Source organism: Triticum urartu, chromosome 1A (genome assembly GCF_056163025.1).
Source record: "Triticum urartu cultivar PI428250 chromosome 1A, HENAU_Tu73, whole genome shotgun sequence".
NCBI classification, from domain to species: domain Eukaryota; kingdom Viridiplantae; phylum Streptophyta; class Magnoliopsida; order Poales; family Poaceae; genus Triticum; species Triticum urartu.
The window spans coordinates 532,833,176-532,856,729 of record NC_141873.1 but is presented as its reverse complement, the minus strand read 5'-3'; the positions used below and the strand labels follow the sequence as shown (position 1 = coordinate 532,856,729).

Below are 23,554 nucleotides of genomic sequence, written 5' to 3'. Positions count from 1 at the left end.
TAACCATTTGGTATACTTACTTTGCTTGTGATGTAAAACTTTGACAGTCGAAATCCCGGTGGGCTGGTTCCACCATATTCGTTTATCCAAAACATATTATCTCTTAAAATGTGTATATTATCTCTTATAATATGCACGTTTTAAAAACATTTTTATATTATGGGATGAAGGGAATAGTATTTTTTTTCTTACTCCTGGTCGTTGCTGGAAAATCACAGGCCCACACTGTTTCAAGAAAAAGAAAAAAAGTCACAAGGCCCACATGTGCCATGGTCAAAGCCGCGAGCCCGCGATCGATAGACGCCCAACCCACCACCCCCACAAACAAGAACAGCCCCGACGCTCACACAAAAAAAGCCCGCACCACCTCTCCTCCCCCGCCGCCACCGCCACCGCCGGCAACCACCGGATCCCGAGAAGAAAGAGCCAGCGCCCGGCGAAGCGAAGCGGAGGAAGAGATGGTGGGCGCTCCGTCCTCGCCGGTGGTGAACGTGTACCCGCTCGCCAACTACACGTTCGGCACCAAGGAGGCCAAGATGGAGAAGGACACCTCCGTAGCCGACCGCCTCGCTCGCATGAAGGTCAAGTGAGTGCGCCTCCCCGCCGTCCCCCCTCCCCCGCCTCCCTGATCCAGATGTGCCCCTGGCCCTGGTGTCCTCTTCTCCCGGAAACCCTAAACCCTAGAGCTCGCATCATATGCGGTTTTTGTTGGGTCGAAGACCTCCCTCGTCAGTGCCACTTTCTTGCATATTTTAGACAAAATTTGAGAATGCCTTATTTTGGCCCTTATTTAGGTACTGTCGAAGTTGCTTCATTACTGTTCATGAAGTCTACTGTTTTTGCATCTGTATGTATGTCAATACATGAAATTTCGTTATTGGAATGGCTTTAAACTTAGGGTGTTGACTTTAAGTAATGCCGAGCAATCTGTTCAAGTAATACCTTGGCTTCAGGTGCTTTGTGCCTCTGTGTAGTGCCTGTACTGGATGTGTGTTGCAAGGGAACTACAATAACAATCACTAGATCTTACTGGCAGCTCTAGCTTTTGAGCATAGTGCTTGGCAGATCCCTTTCTTGTAAGGAAGTAACTGGTAACTATTATGGAGCATTGTACATGATAATTTGTTGGAATACTAGCCTGGAATGTCAAGCTAATATGTATCATATCATATTTCATAAAGAGAGCCCATATAGATTCTTGTGCTGTTTCTTCAACTGGTTGCTAGATTTATGTACATTCTATGTTGTCTCCTAAGTATCCCCTGAACACTTGGCTACTCTGCTAAGTAGTGTAACCTTATTCTGTCAAATGGATCATCAGTTAACCCACTAATTACTTGTGCAAATGACAGCTACATGAAAGAAGGAATGCGGACAAGTGTTGAAGCAATTCTATTGGTATGTTTGTATTCATCCATCTCATAGTTACTGTTATTTGCATTCTTGTGCCTGAAACATCCAGTTGTCAGCAAAATTCCTGCAGTTACAGTGGGTTATGGCTGTAGTAATTTGTCAAATAAACTGAAATATTCACTTGGATTGTCTTATATAGGTGCAAGAGCACAACCACCCCCACATACTGTTGTTGCAAATTGGAAACACATTTTGCAAACTTCCTGGTGGACGGTTGAAGCCTGGAGAAAGTGGTGAGTTTTTGGTTGCTCAGCTTTTCTATCATATCTTTCTTATTTGGTACCATCATGAGTCTTTAGCTGTTCACTCTTGTGACTGGAATCCTGCAGAAATTGAGGGCCTGAAAAGGAAGCTATGCAGCAAGCTTGCAGTTAACTCACCTTCCTTTCCACCTAACTGGCAGGTAATGAACCAAGAGGAATTCAGTTTCATTTTTGTTAATGGTGAATGACCATATCTCATTACTTGTATTTTTGGGCCTTCAAGTTGTATCTGTTCACTTTGTACCTTGCTGGATCATAGTTAACTCAGTAGTAGAGAAGGTTATCTGCATCTAGAAGAAAGAAAAATTGAACTTCCATTTCAGCGCCCCATAACCTGTTCACTTAACATGGTTGTTATAGTCATTCCTCATTTAAGTCATGCAATAATAACATTATATAGCTCCTTATGGCCTATATTGTGGCTGCACCTAAATTGGAACATTACCTTGTGTGTTAATTACAGAAAATCGTTAACACACTTTCCAGTGTTAACTGCGTACTGTCATACTGGCGCATGCTATCTTCTTTGCGTCTACACGTTTGTACAACAAGGTTCTAACTTTTGAGCGGATGTCTCTGTAATGGTTTTGATGTATTCACCAAAATATGAAGTATGTCGAATCAGGGAGAACTTTCCTGTCCTAGCCTCTGCTTACCGTAACTTTAGGCTCCGGTTTTGTTAATTATCATGCTGACTTTGTTGTGGTGAGATCCATGTAAATGATAGATCTGTAAACTGTATCCATTCAGATAAAGTTCTAATATGCTTGTTACTTTCAGGTTGGAGAGTGTGTTGCTGAATGGTGGAGGCCAAACTTTGAAACCGTGATGTATCCTTACTGCCCTCCACATATAACAAAGCCCAAGGTACACTCTTGAGTTTTTCTTGTAACCATCTATTATTAGGATTTGGGATTCAGGAATGGAAATGACCAATTTGATGAACAGGAGTGCAAGAAGCTTTTCATTGTTCACCTAACTGAAAGGGAGTATTTCGCTGTTCCAAGGAACTTGAAGCTACTTGCTGTTCCACTGTTTGAACTGTATGACAATGTTCAGGTAAGCAGCACTCATCTTATGGTGAAAGTTAACTTTTAATGCTGTTTGGAAGCACTGTACCCATCCCTCAAATATATGCCTTCAGGTTCTGTTTGGCTGGGAACCAAGTAGGATGGAATGGTTAAATCGAAGTGTTTGGAACGAAAAATACAATCATTCCAGATTTTGTTTGGTTGAGGGAATGCCATTATTGAATGGGATGCTTCCATTCTGTGGTTTGTTGGAGGGACGCATGGAATGAATATAGTTTGAGTCCCTTCTTGATATGAAGGGTAATGTTGCCTCTTGCATACGTGTAAATTTCACCAATAGCTCATTTGAATTTTCAGGAGCATTTCATTTGTATTTCCAGCACAAACAATTAATAATAAGCATGCACACGCATGACAAATATAGACATCAGACATAAACACTGCCGAAAGTTTAAAAGTATGAAGCACCGATTTATGCTGTACCAATAACCGTTCTCTACAATAGTCCATGCAACCATACGAAGTTCATATGTAAGGCTTCACAAAAACTAGTCATCCAAAGTTCTTCATGACATACCTAGTCACCCAAACCAACTCGTTAGACAAATTAAAGAAATAATTGTAATGTAATGTACGCGCATGACAAATTAAAGAAATATTTGTAATGTACATGAACTGTAAAATATAATCTCACAGTGGTGAGCAATGTAACAACAATTAACTCTGGAATGTGCCTCGAAATCCAACAGATACCTGACCAATTAACTAGCTAGGATTTTGTTTTTGCATGCATACCTTGAGCTTCATTTGTCTGGCCATTTCCATGATATTCCCTTGCTCTTCGGAAGCCCACCTTTGCTCCTTCCTCTGCTCGCGGTTCTGGTCACCTCCTAGTCTCCTAGCAGATGCCGAGTCCCATCAGCTGCTACGCCCAGCATCTTGCCCATAGCAGCTCCAACCCAGCAGCTGCCCAGCACTCCAAAAGGAGTGCTGGCCCACTGCTTCTACACCACCTAGCGACGGTTGCTGTCTCGCCTCCCATTTACAGCCACCAAGATGTGTGTGCCGCCACAGAGATGGACAAGAGATAGGGTTTTCTTTTTTGTTTACAGTGAGATAGAGACCACATGACGAATGAATGCAGCAATGAATTGGTCGTTTAGGCCGATTTTGCGTTATCAACATGTTGTGAATCTGGGCGAACATTCCTGTTTGTGGGACCATCTTATTTTCATTCTGATTTGCTGAGTGCTCGCAACGAAACACCAGGATGGTACCAATATCTGGAACCATTCCATTACATACCTCCAACCAAGCACACTAAAAAAGGGCCCCAGTGATAATACCTTTTTCTTCACAAAGATGTATCCCACTACAAGCAATTTTGTTTTGCTTCACTATTTTGTTCTACTTTCCATCTATATTTGACTGAGAAAGTACCCTGTCCTGTCCAGTTAAAAACCTGCAATATAAGTCATTTTTGGTGCTGTCAATACTGGCTTAGTTGTTAAATATCCATATGGATATTTACTCTGTAGCCAGGTGATAGGAATAGGATCCTTGAAACCTGCAGTTTTCTTTTTGTCATTTCATGCGACCGTGCAGAGTTTGCTTTTTTTTTTACAGTGCTTTGCATATTTCCATGTGCAGTTTAAATTTTGTTATTTCATGATGCTTGTATGAAATAGTCTGAATTTTGTTCTGTATGTGGATGCAGCGGTATGGACCAGTGATTTCCACCATCCCGCAGCAACTGTCCAGGTTCCAGTTCAACATGGTGAGCTCGTAATCAGTAGTGGTGATGAGATGTGAAGATTAGTCCAGTAAGATGTATTGAGATGGATCTTGGACGAAGCACCAAACTAGATGCTGATCAACTTAGCATGACTCCTTATTTAGGCGCCAATTTTCATAAACTAGATGCTCATTCCGACTGTCTTTTATTTGGCGATGCATGCTGTTCATGCAGCTCAGGCTGGTTAGATACGTGGTGTATTATTATTTGGATGGTAATCGGTTGTTGCTCCGGCGCGCTAATCTGTTCATGTGTATGTACGTACGTACGTAGCAATGCACGTATGTCTGTATGATTGCTATGGTCTCCTGTAGTAGTAACTACGGTGCATCGGTTCTTCGTCACTGACGCTATGCATTTTATACAGTTGCTGGCTTGTCTATGTCTGTATTATCACTATATACTTATATTTTCCTCCTTTTGATCTCACATGCCACAACGCCAGATCACAGAGATTGAGTGACACCAGCCGGTAACTCGGTGCAAATCCGGCCATGAAGCATCTATAGCCGGACTTGCAAAACCGTCCTCCCTAAATGTCTGTGTACGGCCATGGAGCATCTATAGCCGGACTTGGCAAATCCGGCCATGGAGCATCTATAGCCGGACTTGGCGTGACCCTGGACAGTGTTGGACGGCTCCTCATATGTCCTGCCGAATAGCCACTCTCATAAAAATCATCAAATCCATGCATATCTATCATACACATAAATATCACATATAAATAACATTGTTTGTAGTGAAACACATAGTTTAAACATAAAATTTATTGTAATTGCATAATTCAAACATTAAGCTCTTTGATTTTCATTGTGGTAGTTGCACATGCATCTGTTGGTCTCGAAGATTAAATCTGAATCTGATCTACATCTTGTTCTCCAGATTTCTCAATAATATTGGGTTCGGGTTGCCCCTTCATCCTCGTCCTCAACTATTATATTGTGCAAAATAACATAACATATCATCAGCTGCCACAAAGTCTTCGATTCCCACGTCACTGCAACTCCATGGACAATTCCCAGATGAGTTTGGAGCACTCTGAATGCTCTCTGCACATCCTTCCTAGTTTTTGTATTGTTGTAAAGTGGCTTTGTTTGTTACCACGAGGATTGGATATGGTCTTCATAAACGTTGCCCACTGATAACAGATATCAGCAGCAAGGTAGTATCCCATATTGTAGTCGTGCCCATTGACAGTGTATTTGCACGGCGACACTTCCCCATTACAAAGTCTTCTAAACACGGAAGATCGCTGAAGCCCACTAATGTTGTTGTGAGAACCAAGCATGTCAAATCCACAAGTCCTTTTGATGTCACTGCTGAGTATGATGATGGCCTTTTTGTTCTTCCATTGTCAACACGTGCAATCAATTGAACTGAGGATACCTGGAAAACCTTTAAACCCATAACACCCAATCAACAGATTTATTTTCATTAATCTATGCTAAATCATGAAACCTGACATAGCCCGTAATAATCTGCAGAGCATGGTTGGTGGGAGCAACATGGCTAATTTAGAGGATTTGTCTCCTTTTCCACCTCTTCCGACTTCCATGGGCATCACAAGTCTTCCAACCTTTCAATGGAGTACATGGCAGCAACTCGGCTAGCGCTCATAGGCGTCTTGGTGGCGTCATGCTCGTCGATCATGTCGCATATAGAGGCGACCCGGTAGGCAATGGTGGGGTTCTTTACCGCGGTGGCGCGCTGCTCGCCGTCGACAGCCATGGCAACACGCGAGGTGAGGGCGAGGAACAATGCTATCGAGGTGACGATGAACGAGGGATTCGACCACAGTTATATAGAGGAGGCTTCACCCAGCTCGGACAAGTCAGTGAGCGCCGTCTGAATTACTGGTTCGCGTATCTACTTGCTTATCTTGAAGAGATCGCTCAACGGCGCACGCTCGCCGTCCGCCGACCAGCCACCCGTCGCCGTCGCCGCATCCTCGGCCGACCCGAGGCCAGCCCGAACGCCGCACCCGCCGAGCAGCGCCCTCCAGACCCCCCGGTCCGGCCGGCAAGGCATCGCGCGCACCACGCTCACCGCCCCGTCGACATCGCCGCCACGGCAGAGCAGGTCGACCAGGCAGCCGTAGTGCTCCGGCGAGGGGCGGACGCCGTGGTCCCTCTGCATCGCGTCGAACGCCCTGCGCCCTTCGCCGACGAGCCCCCCGTGGCTGCACGCCAGCAGCACGCCCATGAAGGTGAAGCGGTCGGGCCGGAAGCCCTGCCGCTTCATGAGGTCGAACAGCCTGAGCGCGTCGCCGGCCCGCCCGTGCACCGCCAGGCCCCTGATCATCACGTTCCAGGCGAACACGTCCTTGCCGCGCATCTTGAAGAAGACGACGAGCGCGCGGGCTACGTCGCCGCACATGGCGTACATCTCCACCAGCGCCGTCCCGACGGCGGCGTGGGCCTGCAGCGCCGGCGTCACCAGGTTGGCGTGCACCCACCGGCCCATCCGGAGCTTCCGGAGGTGCTCGCAGGCCGAGAGGAGCGACACGACGGTGAAGCTGTTGGGCGTGTGGCCTTCGAGCAGCATCCATGGGAAGAGGCGGAGCGCCTGCGAGAACCTGCCGTGCCTGGTGTAGCTCGAGAGCACGCAGTTCCAGGACACCAGGTTCCTCTCCGGCATCCGGCTGAACAGGCTCCTCATGCCGGCGAAGTCGCCGGCGACGGACAGCGCCCTCAGCATCGTTGTCCAAGACACCACGTCCCTCTCCGGCATCTCCGCGAAGAGCTCCTTGGCTGCCGCGATGTCGCCCGACCTGACGTGCACGGCGAGCATTGTGTTCCACGACACGACGTCCCTGTCTGGCATCGCGTCGAAGACCTCTCGCGCGGAGCCGACGTCCCCGGCCTTGGCGTGCTCCGCTATCATGTGGTTCGACAGGCCCACGGACCTGACGCGCAATCCGTCGAACAGCCTCCGCGCGTCGCCCAGCGAGCCGCCGCCGACGGAGACGTAGAATGCGAGCAGCGAGCTCCCGACGGCCGGCACGTGGTCGAGCCCCTCCTTCAGGACCCGGCCGTGGACGCCCTCGCCGCGCCGCCGCGCCCGGAGCCGCGCGCACGCGTCCAGGACGTACGGGTAGGTGAATCCGTCAGCCACCAGGCCCCGGCGCGGCATCTCGTCGAACAGCTCCAGCGCGCGCTCGTGGGGGCCGTGGTAGGAGCGCCCGCGGATCATGGCGTTGTAGAGGGCGGCGTCAGGCGGCGCCCCCGACCGGAGGAACGAGGAGAAGAGCAGGTCTGCGTGGGCCATGTCGCCGACGTCGGCGGCGCGGCGGACGAGGAGGGCGGGCAGGCCCGGGAGGCGGTGGAGGGAGGATGTGAGGAGGAGGCCATGGATCTGGTTGAGCTGCCGGCGGGTGCAGTTCTTGGCCACGGACGAGAGGCGGGCTTCCAGGAGGCTCATTGCCGCCGCCGACGTCAAGATTTTTGCTGTACTAGTTTTTCTCAGAGTGAGAGTGTAGTTTGTTAGGCAGATTTGATAATTTGACATGGCATTTGAGGATGTCATTTAAATTTTCAATTTCCACGAAAATCTGTATTGTTTGGGGCCATTCTAAGAAGATATCATGACTCACGTTATATGTTTTCGCAAATGATCATATTTTCTGAAAACCATGAGAATACATTTGACAAGCGTATTCTGAACTGACAAGCGTATTCTGAACTGACTGATATTGTGGAGTCATGCCATGTCATGGATCAAAGGTTGTTTGGCCTCCCGCCGGCGCCGCCGTCGGTCCGCTCATCTTCGGTGGCCTTAGGGCCATGGGAGCGGAGTGAATCTCGGCCCTTGACGGTGAAAGGGCTTCGTTTTTAGATATTTCTTCGAGTTTTATTAGGGTTTGTATCCTGTTGAGTAAGACGAGACGGCGGCGGCTTCCTGAAGATGGAATAAGGTTCTTCACGTTTAGGCCCCGTTTTCGGTGGTGCTTCTAGCATCGTCGGTGGACGTGTGGGGTTGTGTCTCCGGCAGATCCGTCTTTGATGGATTTGCTCGGATCTGTTCGTCGTTCAGCTTTGTTCTTGTGTCTTCAGGTTGGATTCTTCTGATCTACGCTACTCTTCATCGGTGGCGATTGCTGTTCTATTGCGCTGGTCCTATGTGACCTTAGCACGACGACTTTCCGACTATACTACAACAAATTTTGCCCGGCTCCGTCAAGGGAGGGGCGATAATAGCGGCTTCAGTGCTTGTAGTCGTCGCTAGATGGTCTATGGATCTGGACGTAGTTTTTATTATTTTTAGTGTTTGTTGTACTATCATAATTGAAAATGAATAGATCAAAATTTTTACACAAAAAAAGGTTGTTTGGTTACATCATGAAAAAGCCCTATAAATTTCCAAGAAGGTGAAAACGTTTCTATCAAAGATTCAATGTTAAAGGAATATATATTTTCAAAATCATAGTTTATTTATTTATTGTGGATAATAATAGTATAATACTCCCTCCGCCTCATAATGCAAGATGTTATTACATCCAAGGTCACATATTGGATGTAATAACGTTTCACATTATTAGATGGATGGAGTAGCCGACTTCTACTAAACATATGTTAACTCGTGTATCCATTTTATAGGAGAATGTTATATCTTCAATCAAAATGATTCTCATTTTTATTCAAGTCGCAAAGGGCTCATATTATTTTATTGAAAAAGAGGTCGGTTTTAGCAGAGCCAACGTCAGCTAACTTATAAAATTAAAGCATGAAGAAATCTCAAAATCATAAAATGGGCTAAAAATTCAAAGTTTGCATAATTTTTCTATATATGTGGCCAAAATTCCTTTTTTGGGAAAAACTGAAATCATTCTCGTAATTCTAAACATATTGAATGATGAATATGGGGAATTTTCAGCCAGTTTAAATTTGCAAAAATGTAGGATTTAGCCAAATTTTCTTCAAAAATTTGAAGATTTCAATAAACTTTAAAAATACAGTAATTCGAAACATCTTAAACGATCAATTTGGAAAATCTTCAGCCGATTAATAAAACATCTATGCAAGTCCATTTTGAGTTCGGCTCGGTTCGGCTCATGTCTAGTCGACTTAGCTCAAGCCGACTCTAATGTGAGCTCAGGCTAAAAATCATTTCACTACTTTGTGTCTATGACTGGTGGGGCTTGGTCGTTAGAGTTGTGTTCAACCGGAGATTTTGGGTTTTTGTTACCGGTTAGTCTTAGAGTTGTGGTTTTTGTTAAAATCTTGAGTTGTGGTTTCGTGATACCTTAGCCCCCAAAGTCGTGTATTTGTTCCATTTCTTCTTGTGTGTGTGAGTTTTTCCGGGATTATTCAAATTTTACAAATATATGTTTACTAAATTCTAGAAAATGGGTGCACTCATTCTAGTAATTTTGTCATATTGCAGCATGTTTATTTAGTTGATGTTGCAGCTTGTTTGACTTGCCAGATCCTAGAGATGCAAGGACAGAATAGCTTTGCCTTTTCGTTTGTAAGGGTTTGGACATTACACAAATTGTCACCAAAAAGTCGTTTGGTTACATCATAGAAAAATGTCATGAACCTCTCCAATAGCTTGTAATCAACGAAAACCTTTTGTATAAAAGACAGATTCTCTATTGATTTCGTAGCAATGAAAAATCTTCAAATATTCCTTAACAACAGTAGAAATGGAACGACAAATGTAGAAATACAGTTCCAGTGTAGTGTGCGGTAGTACAAGTTAATCAAATCGTGCTAGTTGCACCGCTGCGTCATTCTGCTTGTATTGGCAGCAGTAGAGCAGGTAAAATCAACATGAACGGAATTAGTGCAATTAATCGCGGCACAGTTTGATTCCACAAGCCACGACGAGCGCGCATGCATGCATGCATGCATTGCACCGACAAGTTTCTAGTCGAGCGCGCCGCCGTGGACACCGGCGGCCGGCGCGAGGCCGACTCCGTCGCCGACGCCGTCGTCACCTGGCCTGGGCTTGACGACGTCGACGAGGAAGTCGAAGAGGTCGGTGTCCCTGACGGCGGCGGCGACGTCCTCGGCGTGCACGGTCCGGCGCCGGCCCTCGAGCGTGGCGGCCCAGGCGGCCTGCGTCAGCTCGGCGACGAACAGCTCGCACGCCCTGGAGAACACCACGGGCGCCTCGCCCGAGATCATCCTGGCCCCGGCGCCGTCGCCCCCGCTGCCGTCCCCCGCCGACCGCTTCATGATCTTCTTGATCCGCGCCAGCGGCAGCGCGTGCGGCCCCGTCCTCGCCGTCGCCCCGCTTCTGGACACCCCCGAGTACGGCCTCGAAATCCTCATCCTCTAGATCGCCGCCGACCCGGTGCTAGCTAGCTACCTAATCTTCTCGCCGCCGTGCAAGGAGCTATCTGTAGCTATGAGTTCTATAACAAACAAACGAACGGTGCAACCTCCAATCGAGCGCGGGCATGGACGGGATCTTATATACGCACGCCGTTTGACCCGCGAACAAGGAAGGGAGCGCGTGGTCGTGGCGGCTGCTGTCCATGGCCGGCCCGCAACCGGAGGTGGCCGGGGCCGGCAGTTTCGACAGAGACCGGTATGATTGATCTTTCGCGCATGTAGAGATTCGCGTAAACAAATCATGGGAGACGGTGGTTGGGATCGCGATGGTGTACGAACGCGGGTAGATAAATGAGGGGCGTAGCTCTCGTTGGACGCTGTTGCTTGCAGCCTTGTGCTTGCGCTGCGTGAGCGCACCTGTCGCTCGGACAGCGAGAGTCTCTCTCCGTATCCACGGTCAAGGAGGCGATGGCACCGAGGAGCATCCCGGCCGTATTTTGAAGGCGTCCTTTTCGCGGTGCGTAAGCGCCGGTGTAAAGCGCAGTTTTAGCTAGTAGCGTATGTATTCTTGTATATACGTATTATGTATCGCATGTTACGGTATTGGCATTACAAGGCATACAAAACAAATGCAGTACATATGCAAGTTTGACAAAATATGGACAAATGAACACGGTACCCTATGCCAGTTGGCGCCATAGTAGCTAGCGTGTCTGCGGGCATAGAACCGGCAACACACACCAGATCAGGGCTCATAGGTTGACTTTCTACTTGTTTATCATTTTTCGACAGTTCTACTTTCCAGAACATTTTCTAAGCAATTTTTTTTAGGTGAAGCAATTTTTTTGCCTTTTTTTAGGTGAAGCAAATTTCTGCTAGTTTGTAAAATTTGGGGAGCTAGCGATTCTGCACTTGTTTTGAGAGTACAAAACGAGATGTGCGTACCTTTAACTTGGATACATGAGCAATTTTCTCGAACTAGACGGATAAAATATTTATTGGCGCTGGTAGAATGATTTTTAATCAACAATGTTTTTTTGGGGAAATTTAATCAACAATGTTGACATTATTATTCTTTGGAAACATTGAAAAGTTTTCTCTAGAAAGGAGATATTTTGTCTAGAACATGTTGCAGGTTCATTTTCCTACTGAGTTATGGCACTGGCACAAATAGTAGATTTTGAAGATCAAGATGGGCTGAATTATGGCAGTGATCTGCCCAACGCAAGAAGTTCAAGGCACAAGATGCTCGGAGATAGTTGAATGAGGTGGCACATGATTTATGTCAATTGGCCATCTACAAAGACAAGAGTATGTGCAGTTTGGGATCTCGATTCACTCACGGATATCTCGGTTATCCTAGACTGGCCAAGAATGTAATCCTTTATTATGTATAAGAAATAATTTCATATTTCGTCCCTCAACTCATCAACTAGCGCATGTTAATTTGGTCCCTCAACTTCAAAATCAAAATTCGCACCCTCAACTTTGCATGCCAACAAATTTTATACCTCCCCCTAAGCAAATTCGTGTCTGCAATGTGTCGAAGTTATGGAAGGCCTCATCCTCCTACCCGGCTGCCATCATCGTGCTTTTGTCTCCTCCCTGATGCCCCATCCTGCCAAGTTTCAAAATTCGTAATGTTGTCTCACACTTTTTTAATATATCACAAAACAGCCCTTTCCGTGGTCGCTTCGGATGCTCCAACGCCTCCCCTTGTGCAATTCGCCCTGCATATCCTCGTTTTCCTTTTTATTACCTTCGTAACCACATAACGGTCATAGGACACCAACATATTCCGATGATCTCCCAACCCAGTGACAACTTCTTGCCTTTTAGGCTTTGTTTGGTGGCTGCGGGAGGACAACCCAGGGCAGTAAACCCCGAGAGGGAAATTTCAACGGCACATGAGCTTCCACGGGGGAGTTCTCCTGTTTTGGATGGTCATTTGGTGGTCCAGGCAAGAGGAGCCGCAGCTTCGCCAGGACGAGCTGCGAGTCGCATCGTCGCGAGGGAGACGGCACGGGGAGATTCGCCACGAGTGCGTAGGCGTGGAACTTCTGCCCGGGAAAAGAGGAGGGTTCGGGCTGGGCCGACCCATGGATCGGGTCGTCCAAATGTGGCGCTGGTTCTCCCTGGCCAGAGATTCCACGTGGTTTTCACGCACCGGAAAAAGGTCAGGATCCCCGGGGGAGACCATGAAACCAAATGAGCCGATAAGAGAAGAAGCAAACTCCTTTCTCTCTTTCACCTTGTTTCTGTACCTAATTCAGTGAAATGAAATCACAAAGTTCTGTTGGCCTTTGGCATGTTTGCTCTCGAACCAATGTTTTCTTTATTTCTACCGTATCTGCCGACCCTGCATAAAGCACTCGACCAAAACAAGTCTAGGTACGAAGGGCAAGACCTTTTTTTTTTTGCGGACACGCAAAAGGCTTGCGTGCCGATGTATTAGAGGAAAGGAGAAATAATACAGAGTGTCCAGCGGCAGGCCGCGTTTACATGGGACGATGCAACTGTGCCTGGCAGGCAAGAAAATGTCGCACTAAGAAAGACAACGCCCTACATAGGAGAGGAAACTATCTCCAAATATGAGGGCAAGACCTACATTCTTCAAGCTCCTGAAGAACTAACATCTCTACATCACTCAAATTGCAACGATAGGGGATTAATCGCTACCGTGAGTAAGTCGGCGCAAGAACATGGGGCAAACGAGATTTCCCATTAGGATCACACAGATCTGCAACAATGTCGCTGGAATCTAGAAGATGTTCTGCTTCCTGGTCCTACAATTTGCAAAGCCAATTAATCTGAAAACTGCCTGGTCAACTACAGCCACCAATCACAGTTTCAGCATCTTCACATCAGGTGAGCAGCGCAGGTGAGTTTTCAGTGAACTAATTGTATGATGACAGAATCATGCATGGATTAACTTATTTGAGACCATACCAGCAATAACAGCAAGGAAATTCATTCCAGTGCCAAAACAGTTCAGTTCCAGTACCTTCATTATCCGCTTACAAAGCGTTCGGCGAAATGCCACAACGAGCCAAGCTGCCGCGGAAGCCCCCTGACGGCGGGGCGAGTCAGTCGCGGAGCACGGTGGCCGGGTCCCTGGACGGCGCGAGGCCGCCGTCGCCCTCCGGGTGACCGGGCTGGTCCTCCCAGGAGGCGGCGGCGGCTGCGGCTGCGGCGTGGTCGGAGCTGTGGATTTGGGAGTCCATGGCCTCCTGGGCGCGGTCGAGGTAGGGCTTGAATCCGACGCGGTAGGAGAGGTAGGCGAAGGCCGCGGCGCCCAGCACCACGATGCCCGACCGGATCGCGTTCTGCCGCGCCCGCCCGCCGCCCCTCATCTCTGCCTCTCTCGGGTTGACGCGACGATGTGCCTGAAGGTTCGCTAGTGTTTTCCTGAAGGTTCCAGCGTACCGTGACGCTGCAGCTGAACCAGCAGTTTCTCTTGAAGGGTTGGCATGCCGAAAAGATGAAAAAGATTAATAGAAAAAAGGTGCTGCTGCCCGGGATCGAACCGGAGACCTTCAGTGTGTAAGACTGACGTGATAACCACTACACCACAGCAGCTTCTGGTATAGAAACGAAATCTAAGCATTTTATTTCTAATCAGCGTGATCTTTCGCCACGCCTAAGATCAGTGGCCAACCGTTTAAAGGTTTGCAGTTCTGTCAAGTCAAGTGGTCCGTATTCTTTTCTTTTTTTGCGAATATAAGTAGTACGTATTCAAAGTTACGCTGTTGTTTGGCTATAAGTTATAGCCATTTGTTAATTTTTTTGCGGGGTATAGCCATTTGTTATTTTAAAGAAACAGTAGTGAATAGTAACAATCAATATTGATTGATTGTGATGATGTACAGATTTATGTCCCCGGAAGGGACGCGCCGCACATATGCGATCATTACAAGAGATGGGATTAGAAGGACGCGTCTGTTATATTAGGACGCGGTCCGTCGGGAGAGAAACCGTATGTTGGTTTTCCTAAGCAGGGGTTTTCTTTAATTAAACTAATTAATTAATCCTAACATTCTCCCTAATCTCCGCTTCAATTATTCTTATAAACATCATCATCAACATCTTGAGTAGCCTCCTCCAAAAATCATGTAGGAAAAATATGAGGAGATATGTACAATATGCCATCAAGAACTCATTTGAAAAACCCATTGAAAAAATAAGGAGAAAATGACATATCACAATGCCTACATTACTATTGCCTCATTAAAACCTTCCATAAGGAACCATTCAGGAAAAACTTATAAATGAAAAGAGTGCCACATCAAAGATCCAAGGATCATAGACATACTATCATTCAAGGATACACTACCCCTGAACTTTGCAAATCTCGAAGTCGTTTCATACCAATTTCATTGATATACTTCTCAAATAAAGAACTTGATAATGACTTTGTAAACAAATCAACATGATTATTACATGACTTCTTTTGCAAAATATTTATCTCCATACTTTGCTGTAACTCATGGGGATCAAATAATTTAGGAGAAATATGCTTTGTGATATTATTCTTTATATAACCTGTTTGCATATGTGTAATACATGCATAATTATCTTCATAGATAATGGCGGGTGATTCCAATGATCCAATCCCACTTGAATTTTCAATAAAATTAATCATTTTGCGAAGCCATACACATTCATGTGATGCTTCAAACAAAGCAGTAATTTCAGAATGATTCGTGGGCGTAGCCACCAGAGTTTGTTTTGTCATTAGATCCTTGTTATCAATGCCAACTAGGTATCATAAGTAAATGGATCTCGGTTGTTCAATCCTTTGATAACCAAGGTCATTCTTTGCTAAAGAGAAATGATCACTATGAGTCAGACTCAATAGAATTGGATCCATTCCAAATATCGAGAATCAGGATTCTTGATCCCTCTCAATCTCGCTTTCAGTTCGAGGATCCCGAGACATGTTTTCATAGTCATCTCCGAATATTTGCCATCTCGGAATATTTTTGATTTCATTTTACTATGGTTGTACCTCCACTCAAGAAGACAAAACCAGATTATGATCTGTCATTATGGGGATCAGACAAGTATCCAACATCAAAATATGCCACCATGGTCTTATCCTGATTTTTTTCTCATTGAACAAACCAAGATCTTTGGTGCCTTGAAGATATCTAAAAATGTTCTTCACACCAACCCAATGCCTCTTCGTTGGTGATGCACTGAATCTAGCCAATAAATTTACTGCAAACAATATACCAGGCCTGGTGCAGTTCGCTAGATACATTACTGCTCCAATAGCACTGAGGTAAGGAAACTCAAGTCATAATACCTCTTCATCATCACCCTTAGGTCTAATGGGCCTTTACCATTTATGTTTTCGATGGACATGCTTTATCCATATGAAATTTCTCAAGAATCTTTTGGATATAAGCAGACAATTCTCAAAGGGAGATGTTCAAGTTGTAAGCCTAAATAAAATTTAGTCTTACGTAGATCTTTGACCCCATACTCCGTTTTAAGATGATTACTTGCCTCATGTATTTATTGTGTAGTCCCAATGATATTTAGGTCATCCACATACACCGAAATAATACAAAATCCATTTTTAGATTTCTTAATAAACACACATGGGCAATCATTATTATTTTAGTAACCCTTTGATACGTCTTCAACGTATCTATAATTTTTTTATTGTTTCATGCTATTATATTATCCATCTTGATGTTTTATATGCACTATTATACTATTTTATATTATTTTTGGGACTAACCTATTAACCTAGTGCCCAGTGTCAGTTGTTGTTTTTTCCTTGTTTTTGTCTTTTACAGAAAATCGATACCAAACGAAGTCCAAAGGAATGAAACTTTTTGACGATTTTTCTTGGGCCAGAAGACACCTGGGAAGCTTCGGGAGGAGGCCAGAAGAGCCACGGATGAGCCACAAGCTCACCAGGCGCACCCTAGGGGGTGCCCTATGAGCTTGTGGGCCCACCGTGGCACCTCTAACCCTAATATCAAGTCCATAAATACCCAAATATTCCCTGTATACCAGAGGGCACACCAAAAATACTTTTCCGCTGCCCCAAGCTTCTGTTCTCGTGAGATCCCATCTTGGGGCCTTTTCTGGCACTCTGCCGGAGGGGGATTCGATCACGGAGGGCTTCTACATCAACCTTGCTGCCCGTCGTGAATACCTTCATCCTATATATCAATCGTTACCTCCAGACCATTCCAGAGCTCATTGTCATGTCCGTGATCTCATCCGGGGCTTTGAACAACATTCAATCACCAACTCACATAACTCATATAGTACTATATCGTCAATGAACGTTAAGCATGCGGACCCTACAGGTTCGAGAATGATGTAGACATGACCAAGACACTTCTCCGATCAATAACCAATAGCAGGACTTGGATGCCCATATTGGTTCCTACATATTCTACGAAGATCTTTATCGGTCGAACCTTTATGACGACATATGTAGTTCCCTTTGTCTATTGGTATGTTACTTGCCCGAGAGTCGATCGTCGGTATCTCTATACCTAGTTCAATCCCGTTATCGGCAAGTCTCTTTACTCATTCCGTAATACATCATCTTGTAACTAACTCCTTAGTCACTTTGCTTGCAAGCTTCTTGTGATGTTGTATTACCGAGAGGGCCCTGAGATACCTCTCTGTCATACAGAGTGAAAAATCCCAATCTTGATTCATGCCAACTCAACAAACACGTTCGGAGATACCTGTAGAGCACCTTTATGATCAACCAGTTATGAAGTGATGTTTGATAGCACACAAGGTATTCCTCCGGTATCCGGGAGTTGCATGATCTCATGGTCGAAGGAATATGTATTTGACATTAAGAAAGCAGTAGCAATAAATTGAACGATCATATGCTATGCTAACGGATGGGTCTTGTCCATCACATCATTCTACTAATGATGTGACCCCGTTATCAAATCACAACTCATGTCTATGGTTAGGAAACCTTAACCATCTTTGATCAATGAGCTAGTCTAGTAGAGGCTCACTAGGGACACGGTATTTGTTTATGTATCCACACATGTATTTAAGTTTCCGGTCAATACAATTCTAGCATGAATAATAAACCTTTATCATGATTAAGGAAATATAATAACAACCACTTTATTATTGCCTCTAGGGCATATTTCCAACAATATCTAGTAGCTAAATGGCTTCTGCTTTCTCTCCGATCTTCAATACAATGTTCTCCTCAATCTTCTTGGAGTTCTATTCAATGTAATCTTCTTTTGCAGTGTGTTTGTTGAGATCCAATGAATTGTGGGTTTATGATCATATTATTCATTGAAAGATTCTTTTCTGAACTTCAATATGCATGATTGTCATAGCTTTGTATTTCTCTCTGATCTATCTATTTGGCTTTGCCAACTAGATTGATTTATCTTCAGCGAGAGAGGTGCTTTGTGATGGGTTCATTCTTGTGGTGTCTGCACCCAGTGACAGAAAGGGTAGCAAGGCACGATCATTAAGGGGAAAACGATGGGGTTTAATCAGATTGTTTGGTTGTTGTGACGCCCCGAGACCGACGCGCCAGGTGTCTTCCAGTTATTCGTTGTTGTTGCCTTGTCTTTTGCTTGCGTGTCGCATCTTGCCATGTCATCATGTGCATTGCATCATCATGTTTTCAAAACTTGCATCCGTCCCGGTCTCCTCGTTCTTTCCGTTGTCCGTTCTGAGCCCAGACACACTTGCACGCGCCCGCGGCACCTCCGAAATATTATTTTATAAGTGGCATAAAAATGTTCTCAAAATGGGTTGAAAGTTGGCGTGCGGTCTTATTATAGTGTAGATAGACCGCCTGTCAATTTTCGTCGCATTCGGAGCTCGTTTGATAGCCCAATCATTAAACATATAGCTGCATTATAGCTGGTCTATCGTCGGACGTTTCCGGTCTCCGGAAACGGTTGTCGGGTTGCATTCCTCCTCTCTCTTCTCAGTCCAACCACACACTTGACCTCATTCTCCTAACCCCTCTTTGCATAGTGCATCGACCCCTCGCGCATGTCCGAAAACTTACCCGAACCCGACCCGGGTTGTCGTTACCGATGGGTATGGATCATCCCCAAACATCTACAAGACATCTCCGATTCTTTGTTAGGCTCCCTGATACGTCCATTTTGCATCATGCTTTTATATCAATATTTATTGCATTATGGACTGTTATTTCACTTTATGTCACACTACTTATGGCTATTCTCTCTTATTTTACAAGGTTTACATAAAGAGGGAGAATGCCGGCAGCTGGAATTCTGGTCTGGAAAAGGAGCAAATATTAGAGACAGAGGGAGTCCTGGATTAGGGGGTCTCCGGACAGCCGGACTATCTCCATTGGCCGGACTATTAGACTATGAAGATACAAGATTGAAGACTTCGTCTCGTGTCCGGATGGGACTCTACTTGGCGTGGAAGGCAAGCTAGGCAATACGGATATGGATATCTCCTCCTTTGTAACCGACCTTGTGTAACCCTAACCCTCTTCGGTGTCTATATAAACCGAAGGGTTTTAGTCCATAGGACAACAACCATAACATACAATCATACCATAGGCTAGCTTCTAGGGTTTAGCCTCTCTGATCTCGTGGTAGATCTACTCTTGTGCTACCCATATTGTTGGGGATATTACTGCTGGGCATAAACCGGCCTACCTGGGCCGGTTTAACTCCATCAGTAGTTCAAAGGTGTTAAAGCCCAAAGAGGCAGATAAAGGCCCAGGGCCCGTAGTCTGTTTACAACCTGTAGCCGTACATCAGCTTTGTGCATATACTTGTAATATAAGTTAGGAACAAGGAGAGACCAACCCGGATACGAGTATGAACCGGTGTTGGGACTCTCTGAACCGGCGGGCGTCACCCATGTATATAAGGGGACGACCCGGCGGCGGTTCAAGGACAACAGACGACAACTCGAGACATAGGCGAAGCTTGTTTGCTCCCTAGTCATCGAAACCCCATCAATTCCATCACAACTAGACGTAGGCTTTACCTTCCTCGAAGGGGCCGAACTAGTATAAACTCTCTTGCGTCCTTGTGTCCGCTTTAACCCCTTCAAGCTAACCAGTCGCGATGGCTCCACGACTAAGTCCTTTCTCTAGGACATCTGCCGTGACAAACCCACGACAGTTGGCGCCCACCGTGGGGCCATCACACGATGGTTTCCGGTTCTTGGAGGGCCACTTTGAAGGACTCAAGGGCTACGCTGTAGGCCGGATGACTAAAAGTCATCGCGGCAAACTCTACATCGACGACACAGGCTGGGGCCCCTAGGCCGGCTCAATTGAGTACGGGTACCGGGTCCCCTTTGGTAGCATTCACGTTTTCATTGGCAAGATCGGTGAACCGGGCCCTGAGCCGGACATCTGCGCCGACCTTGTCGAGACGGCTCAGCGTGCGCGATCTGCCCGGGTTAAACCGGCCATGAAGCGTGCCTTCGTGGGAATGATCCATGGAGGGAGTTATGAGGATGTATCGGAGCTTCGCGGGGCAACTACCGTTTGTTCCGGTGACGCCTCTTCGACCGGAGAAACCGAATCTCTTTATCAGCTACAAGATGGCTGGATTGAGAGCTGTTCCGATGGTGACAATATTCCGGACCCCTCTGATCTGCCTAACCGGGTTGGAATATTTATGACCGGAACACAAGCAGCGCTTCACTCTTCGACAGCCGCGGCAGCGATCTCCGGTTCAGCAGCGGCAACGGCTGCCGGGGCAGGAGGCCCTGTGCGCCCGCCGGCTTAGGTTCTATCAGAACTGTTTGATGCGTTGGCTGTGCTTATGGTAGAAGTTAATCCGCCAGATCAGGACGCTCACAACACGGAGATTGCAAAGGTAAAGGAACAAATCACCCATGCCAAAACGGATCTGGCGGCTGAGGACACCAGGATGGCCGCAGAGCGGGCCACTTTAGATGCACAGGCCTACAGGCTTATGTTGGACCAGAGCGCGTCGCATGAAGTCGTGAGGAGGAAGCACCGATCCCGCTTACCTCTGGTTTTCGAGGCCAGGGACCTTTTCAACACTCCAGGACCAAGAGCCAACAATCCGCTGGAGGGGAACCAGGCAGTAGCCCCTGGGACCGGTGCGCCGGTTCAGCCCCGTCAGATGGACCCGCCTCGTCAAAACACCGTTATACCTCGGGATGCTTTAACACCTCCGGGTCACTACTCCAACCCAATGGACAATCTTTTTGCCGCTGCTGCACGACTGGAGGCTATTCCAGTTGAAGGTGACTCGCCGCAAGCAGTAGAGACGCGACGGGTCAAGGAACTTCTGAGGACAATTTTGGCCCAACAGGAGGCGTACTCGTACAGCCGCGACCGAATCCACTCGACCCCCCGTCCAAGCCGGAGCTATAGCAGACATATGGATGAACCAGCAGTGTCGAGTAATGAACGACGTGGAGCACCCCGTGGCAACAACCCGACGGGTAGTGCTGATGACGCCCAGGAAGTGGTGAACCGGGCCCGAGCGCGTAGGGAGGCCGAGTTAGCCGCACAGCATCAGGCTTGGCAGCTCATGCCAGTTCGTCCAACCATTTCGATTGAGCCTAGTGTTACTTCTAGTTCTTTGGGGGTGCCTTGCCTCGTCCCCGCTTTACGCAACGTGCGTTTGCCCAAGGATTTCAAAGGCCCGCGCAAGATACCAAATTATACGGCGGATCAACCACCAGAGACATGGGTAGAGAGCTATGAGATGGCCATGGAGATGCTTGATGTGGATGACACGGCGTGTGCGAAATACTTCACCATGATGCTTGAAGGAACGGCCCGTACTTGGCTAAAAAGCTTGCCCGCTAATTCTATCAGCTCGTGGGCCCAATTACGAGCCCGGTTTATCAACAATTTCAAGGATACCTATAAACAGCCTATGTCGATAGTGGACTTAGCTGCATGTGTCCAGGAGGAAGGAGAGTCAATGACTCATTGGGTGCGCCGGGTTTCACAAGTGTTGCACTACTCAGACCGCATCAACGCTGACACCACAGTATTAACCCTAGAAGGCAACTGCCGGTTTGGGCCCCTGAAGTTGAAATTGGGACGGATGAAGCGTCATTGCACCGACATGGGAACCCTCATGGCCGCTTTGGTAAAATATGCTGATTCTGATAGTACCAAGGATCCCGAGTCTGATGATGACAAGACAGGGAAGGGGAAGAAGAACAGCAGCTCCAAAGGTCAGTAGCATCACCGGGTAGGCAATGGCGGAGGAGGCAAGTGTAAAGCGGATGGCAACATGGATTTTGTGGCTAATACCAACGTATAGGACAATGGCCAGCAGCGCAAGGGCAGGCCGAAAAATCGTAGTGGAGCGCCCAACCCCAACCCAAACCGCCTGAACTATTTGCTAAACCAGCCCTGTCCAAAACATGGGATGAAGGAGGAGCCAGCAAACCACCTTTGGAAGGATTGTTTTATTATGCAGGAGTTCAAGAATTCTAATAATTTCCGGTATGATCACAGATCTGGCGACGGCTCAGGATCCGGGCCAGGTTACGGTGGAGTAAGTTCCGGTTCAAGATTTAATGGTAATCCGGGCGGGCATAATGGTCAAAATAGTCAGAACAACCAGGGTGGTTACAACCAACAGCAGAAACAGTCAGGTTACCAAAGCAACCCAAAGCAGTTGAGTAATGGGCAGTACCATGTCTTTACCACTAGCTTGGACAAGCGAGACCGGAAGGTTCAGAGGCGGGCAGTCAACTCTATTGAACCGGCCACACCCCGTTATCTACGTTGGTCTGAATAGCCAATCATGTGGAGCAGAGAGGATCACCCACTCCAGGTCGATAATCCGGGTCAGTTGGCTCTGGTGGTGGCGCCTCAAGTGGGAGGTTATAAGTTCACCAAGGTGCTCATGGATGGAGGGAGCAGCATTAACATCCTATACTATGAGACCTTCCGTCGTATGGGACTTACAGATAAGAATCTCAAACCGTCCAATACAGTATTCCACGGTGTAGTGCCTGGCAGATCAGCATATCCCGTTGGTAAGATAGCTCTTGAAGTGGCCTTTGGGGATGATCATGATTCCAGATCGGAGACATTAACGTTTGAAGTGGTGAAAATCCAAAGTCCACATCATGCCCTGTTTGGGCGTCCAGCATACGCCAAGTTTATGGCTCGGCCCTGTTATGTGTATTTGCAGCTCAAAATGCTGGGTCACAAGGGGACAATAACGGTTCACGGAAGCCGCAAGATCGCTTTGGAATGCGAGGAAGGAGATGCGGCTTATGCAGAGTCGGTTTGTGCCACCGAGGAGTTAAAGTACTATAAAGACAATGTTGATCCGGCGGACATGACTCCATTGAAGAAGCCAACTACGAAGCATGATCCGGCCCTGAAGTTCAAATCGGCAGCAGAAACTAAGTTTGTTGACTTCGTGCCTGGCGATTCGTCCAAGCAGTTCAGCATTAGTGCCAACTTGGATCCGAAATAGGAAAGCGCACTCATCGAGTTCATCCGTGAGAATCGGGACATTTTCACATGGAAGCCCTCTGACATGCCAGGTGTACCGAGGCAACTCGCTGAGCACACACTTAATGTGGATCCTAAATACAAACCGGTGAAACAGTTCCTCCGCCGGTTTAACGAAGAAAGACGCAAGGCGATTGGGGAAGAGGTAGCCAGGCTCTTAGCAGCTGGTTTTATTGTTGAAGTTTTTCACCCTGAGTGGCTTGCCAATCCGGTGCTAGTCCTTAAGAAAAACGGCACCTGGCGTATGTGTGTGGATTACACAGATCTTAATAAAGCTTGTCCAGCAG

The 23,554-nt window shown here is 46.8% G+C and overlaps 4 protein-coding genes and 1 non-coding gene across 5 annotated transcripts; 1 reads left to right on the top strand and 4 right to left on the bottom strand.

Moving 5' to 3' along the window:
* The first annotated feature begins 297 nt into the window (after window positions 1–297).
* LOC125526475 (pre-mRNA cleavage factor Im 25 kDa subunit 2) lies at window positions 298–4,884 on the top strand. The gene is made up of 7 exons (XM_048691167.1): window positions 298–586; window positions 1,353–1,398; window positions 1,553–1,646; window positions 1,743–1,816; window positions 2,457–2,543; window positions 2,625–2,735; window positions 4,425–4,884. Exons 1-7 carry the CDS (start codon window positions 459–461, stop codon window positions 4,494–4,496), a joined length of 612 nt encoding a protein of 203 aa, XP_048547124.1. The 5' UTR covers window positions 298–458; the 3' UTR covers window positions 4,497–4,884.
* Window positions 4,885–5,908: 1,024 nt separating this feature from the next.
* LOC147992300 (pentatricopeptide repeat-containing protein At3g29230-like) lies at window positions 5,909–8,064 on the bottom strand. The gene has a single exon (XM_087529182.1). It carries the CDS (start codon window positions 8,025–8,027, stop codon window positions 6,369–6,371), a length of 1,659 nt encoding a protein of 552 aa, XP_087385308.1. The 5' UTR covers window positions 8,028–8,064; the 3' UTR covers window positions 5,909–6,368.
* A 1,739-nt stretch (window positions 8,065–9,803) lies between these two features.
* Window positions 9,804–13,477, bottom strand: LOC125526455 (nuclear transcription factor Y subunit C-3-like). The gene has a single exon (XM_048691158.2). The coding sequence runs from the start codon at window positions 10,775–10,777 to the stop codon at window positions 10,370–10,372; it is 408 nt and encodes a 135-aa protein (XP_048547115.1). The 5' UTR covers window positions 10,778–13,477; the 3' UTR covers window positions 9,804–10,369.
* Window positions 13,478–13,735: 258 nt separating this feature from the next.
* Window positions 13,736–14,244, bottom strand: LOC125526466 (uncharacterized). The gene has a single exon (XM_048691161.2). It carries the CDS (start codon window positions 14,131–14,133, stop codon window positions 13,867–13,869), a length of 267 nt encoding a protein of 88 aa, XP_048547118.1. The 5' UTR covers window positions 14,134–14,244; the 3' UTR covers window positions 13,736–13,866.
* A 42-nt stretch (window positions 14,245–14,286) lies between these two features.
* TRNAV-UAC (transfer RNA valine (anticodon UAC)) lies at window positions 14,287–14,359 on the bottom strand. The gene has a single exon. It is a non-coding gene; the product is annotated as a tRNA-Val (tRNA).
* Between the last annotated feature and the right edge of the window lie 9,195 nt (window positions 14,360–23,554).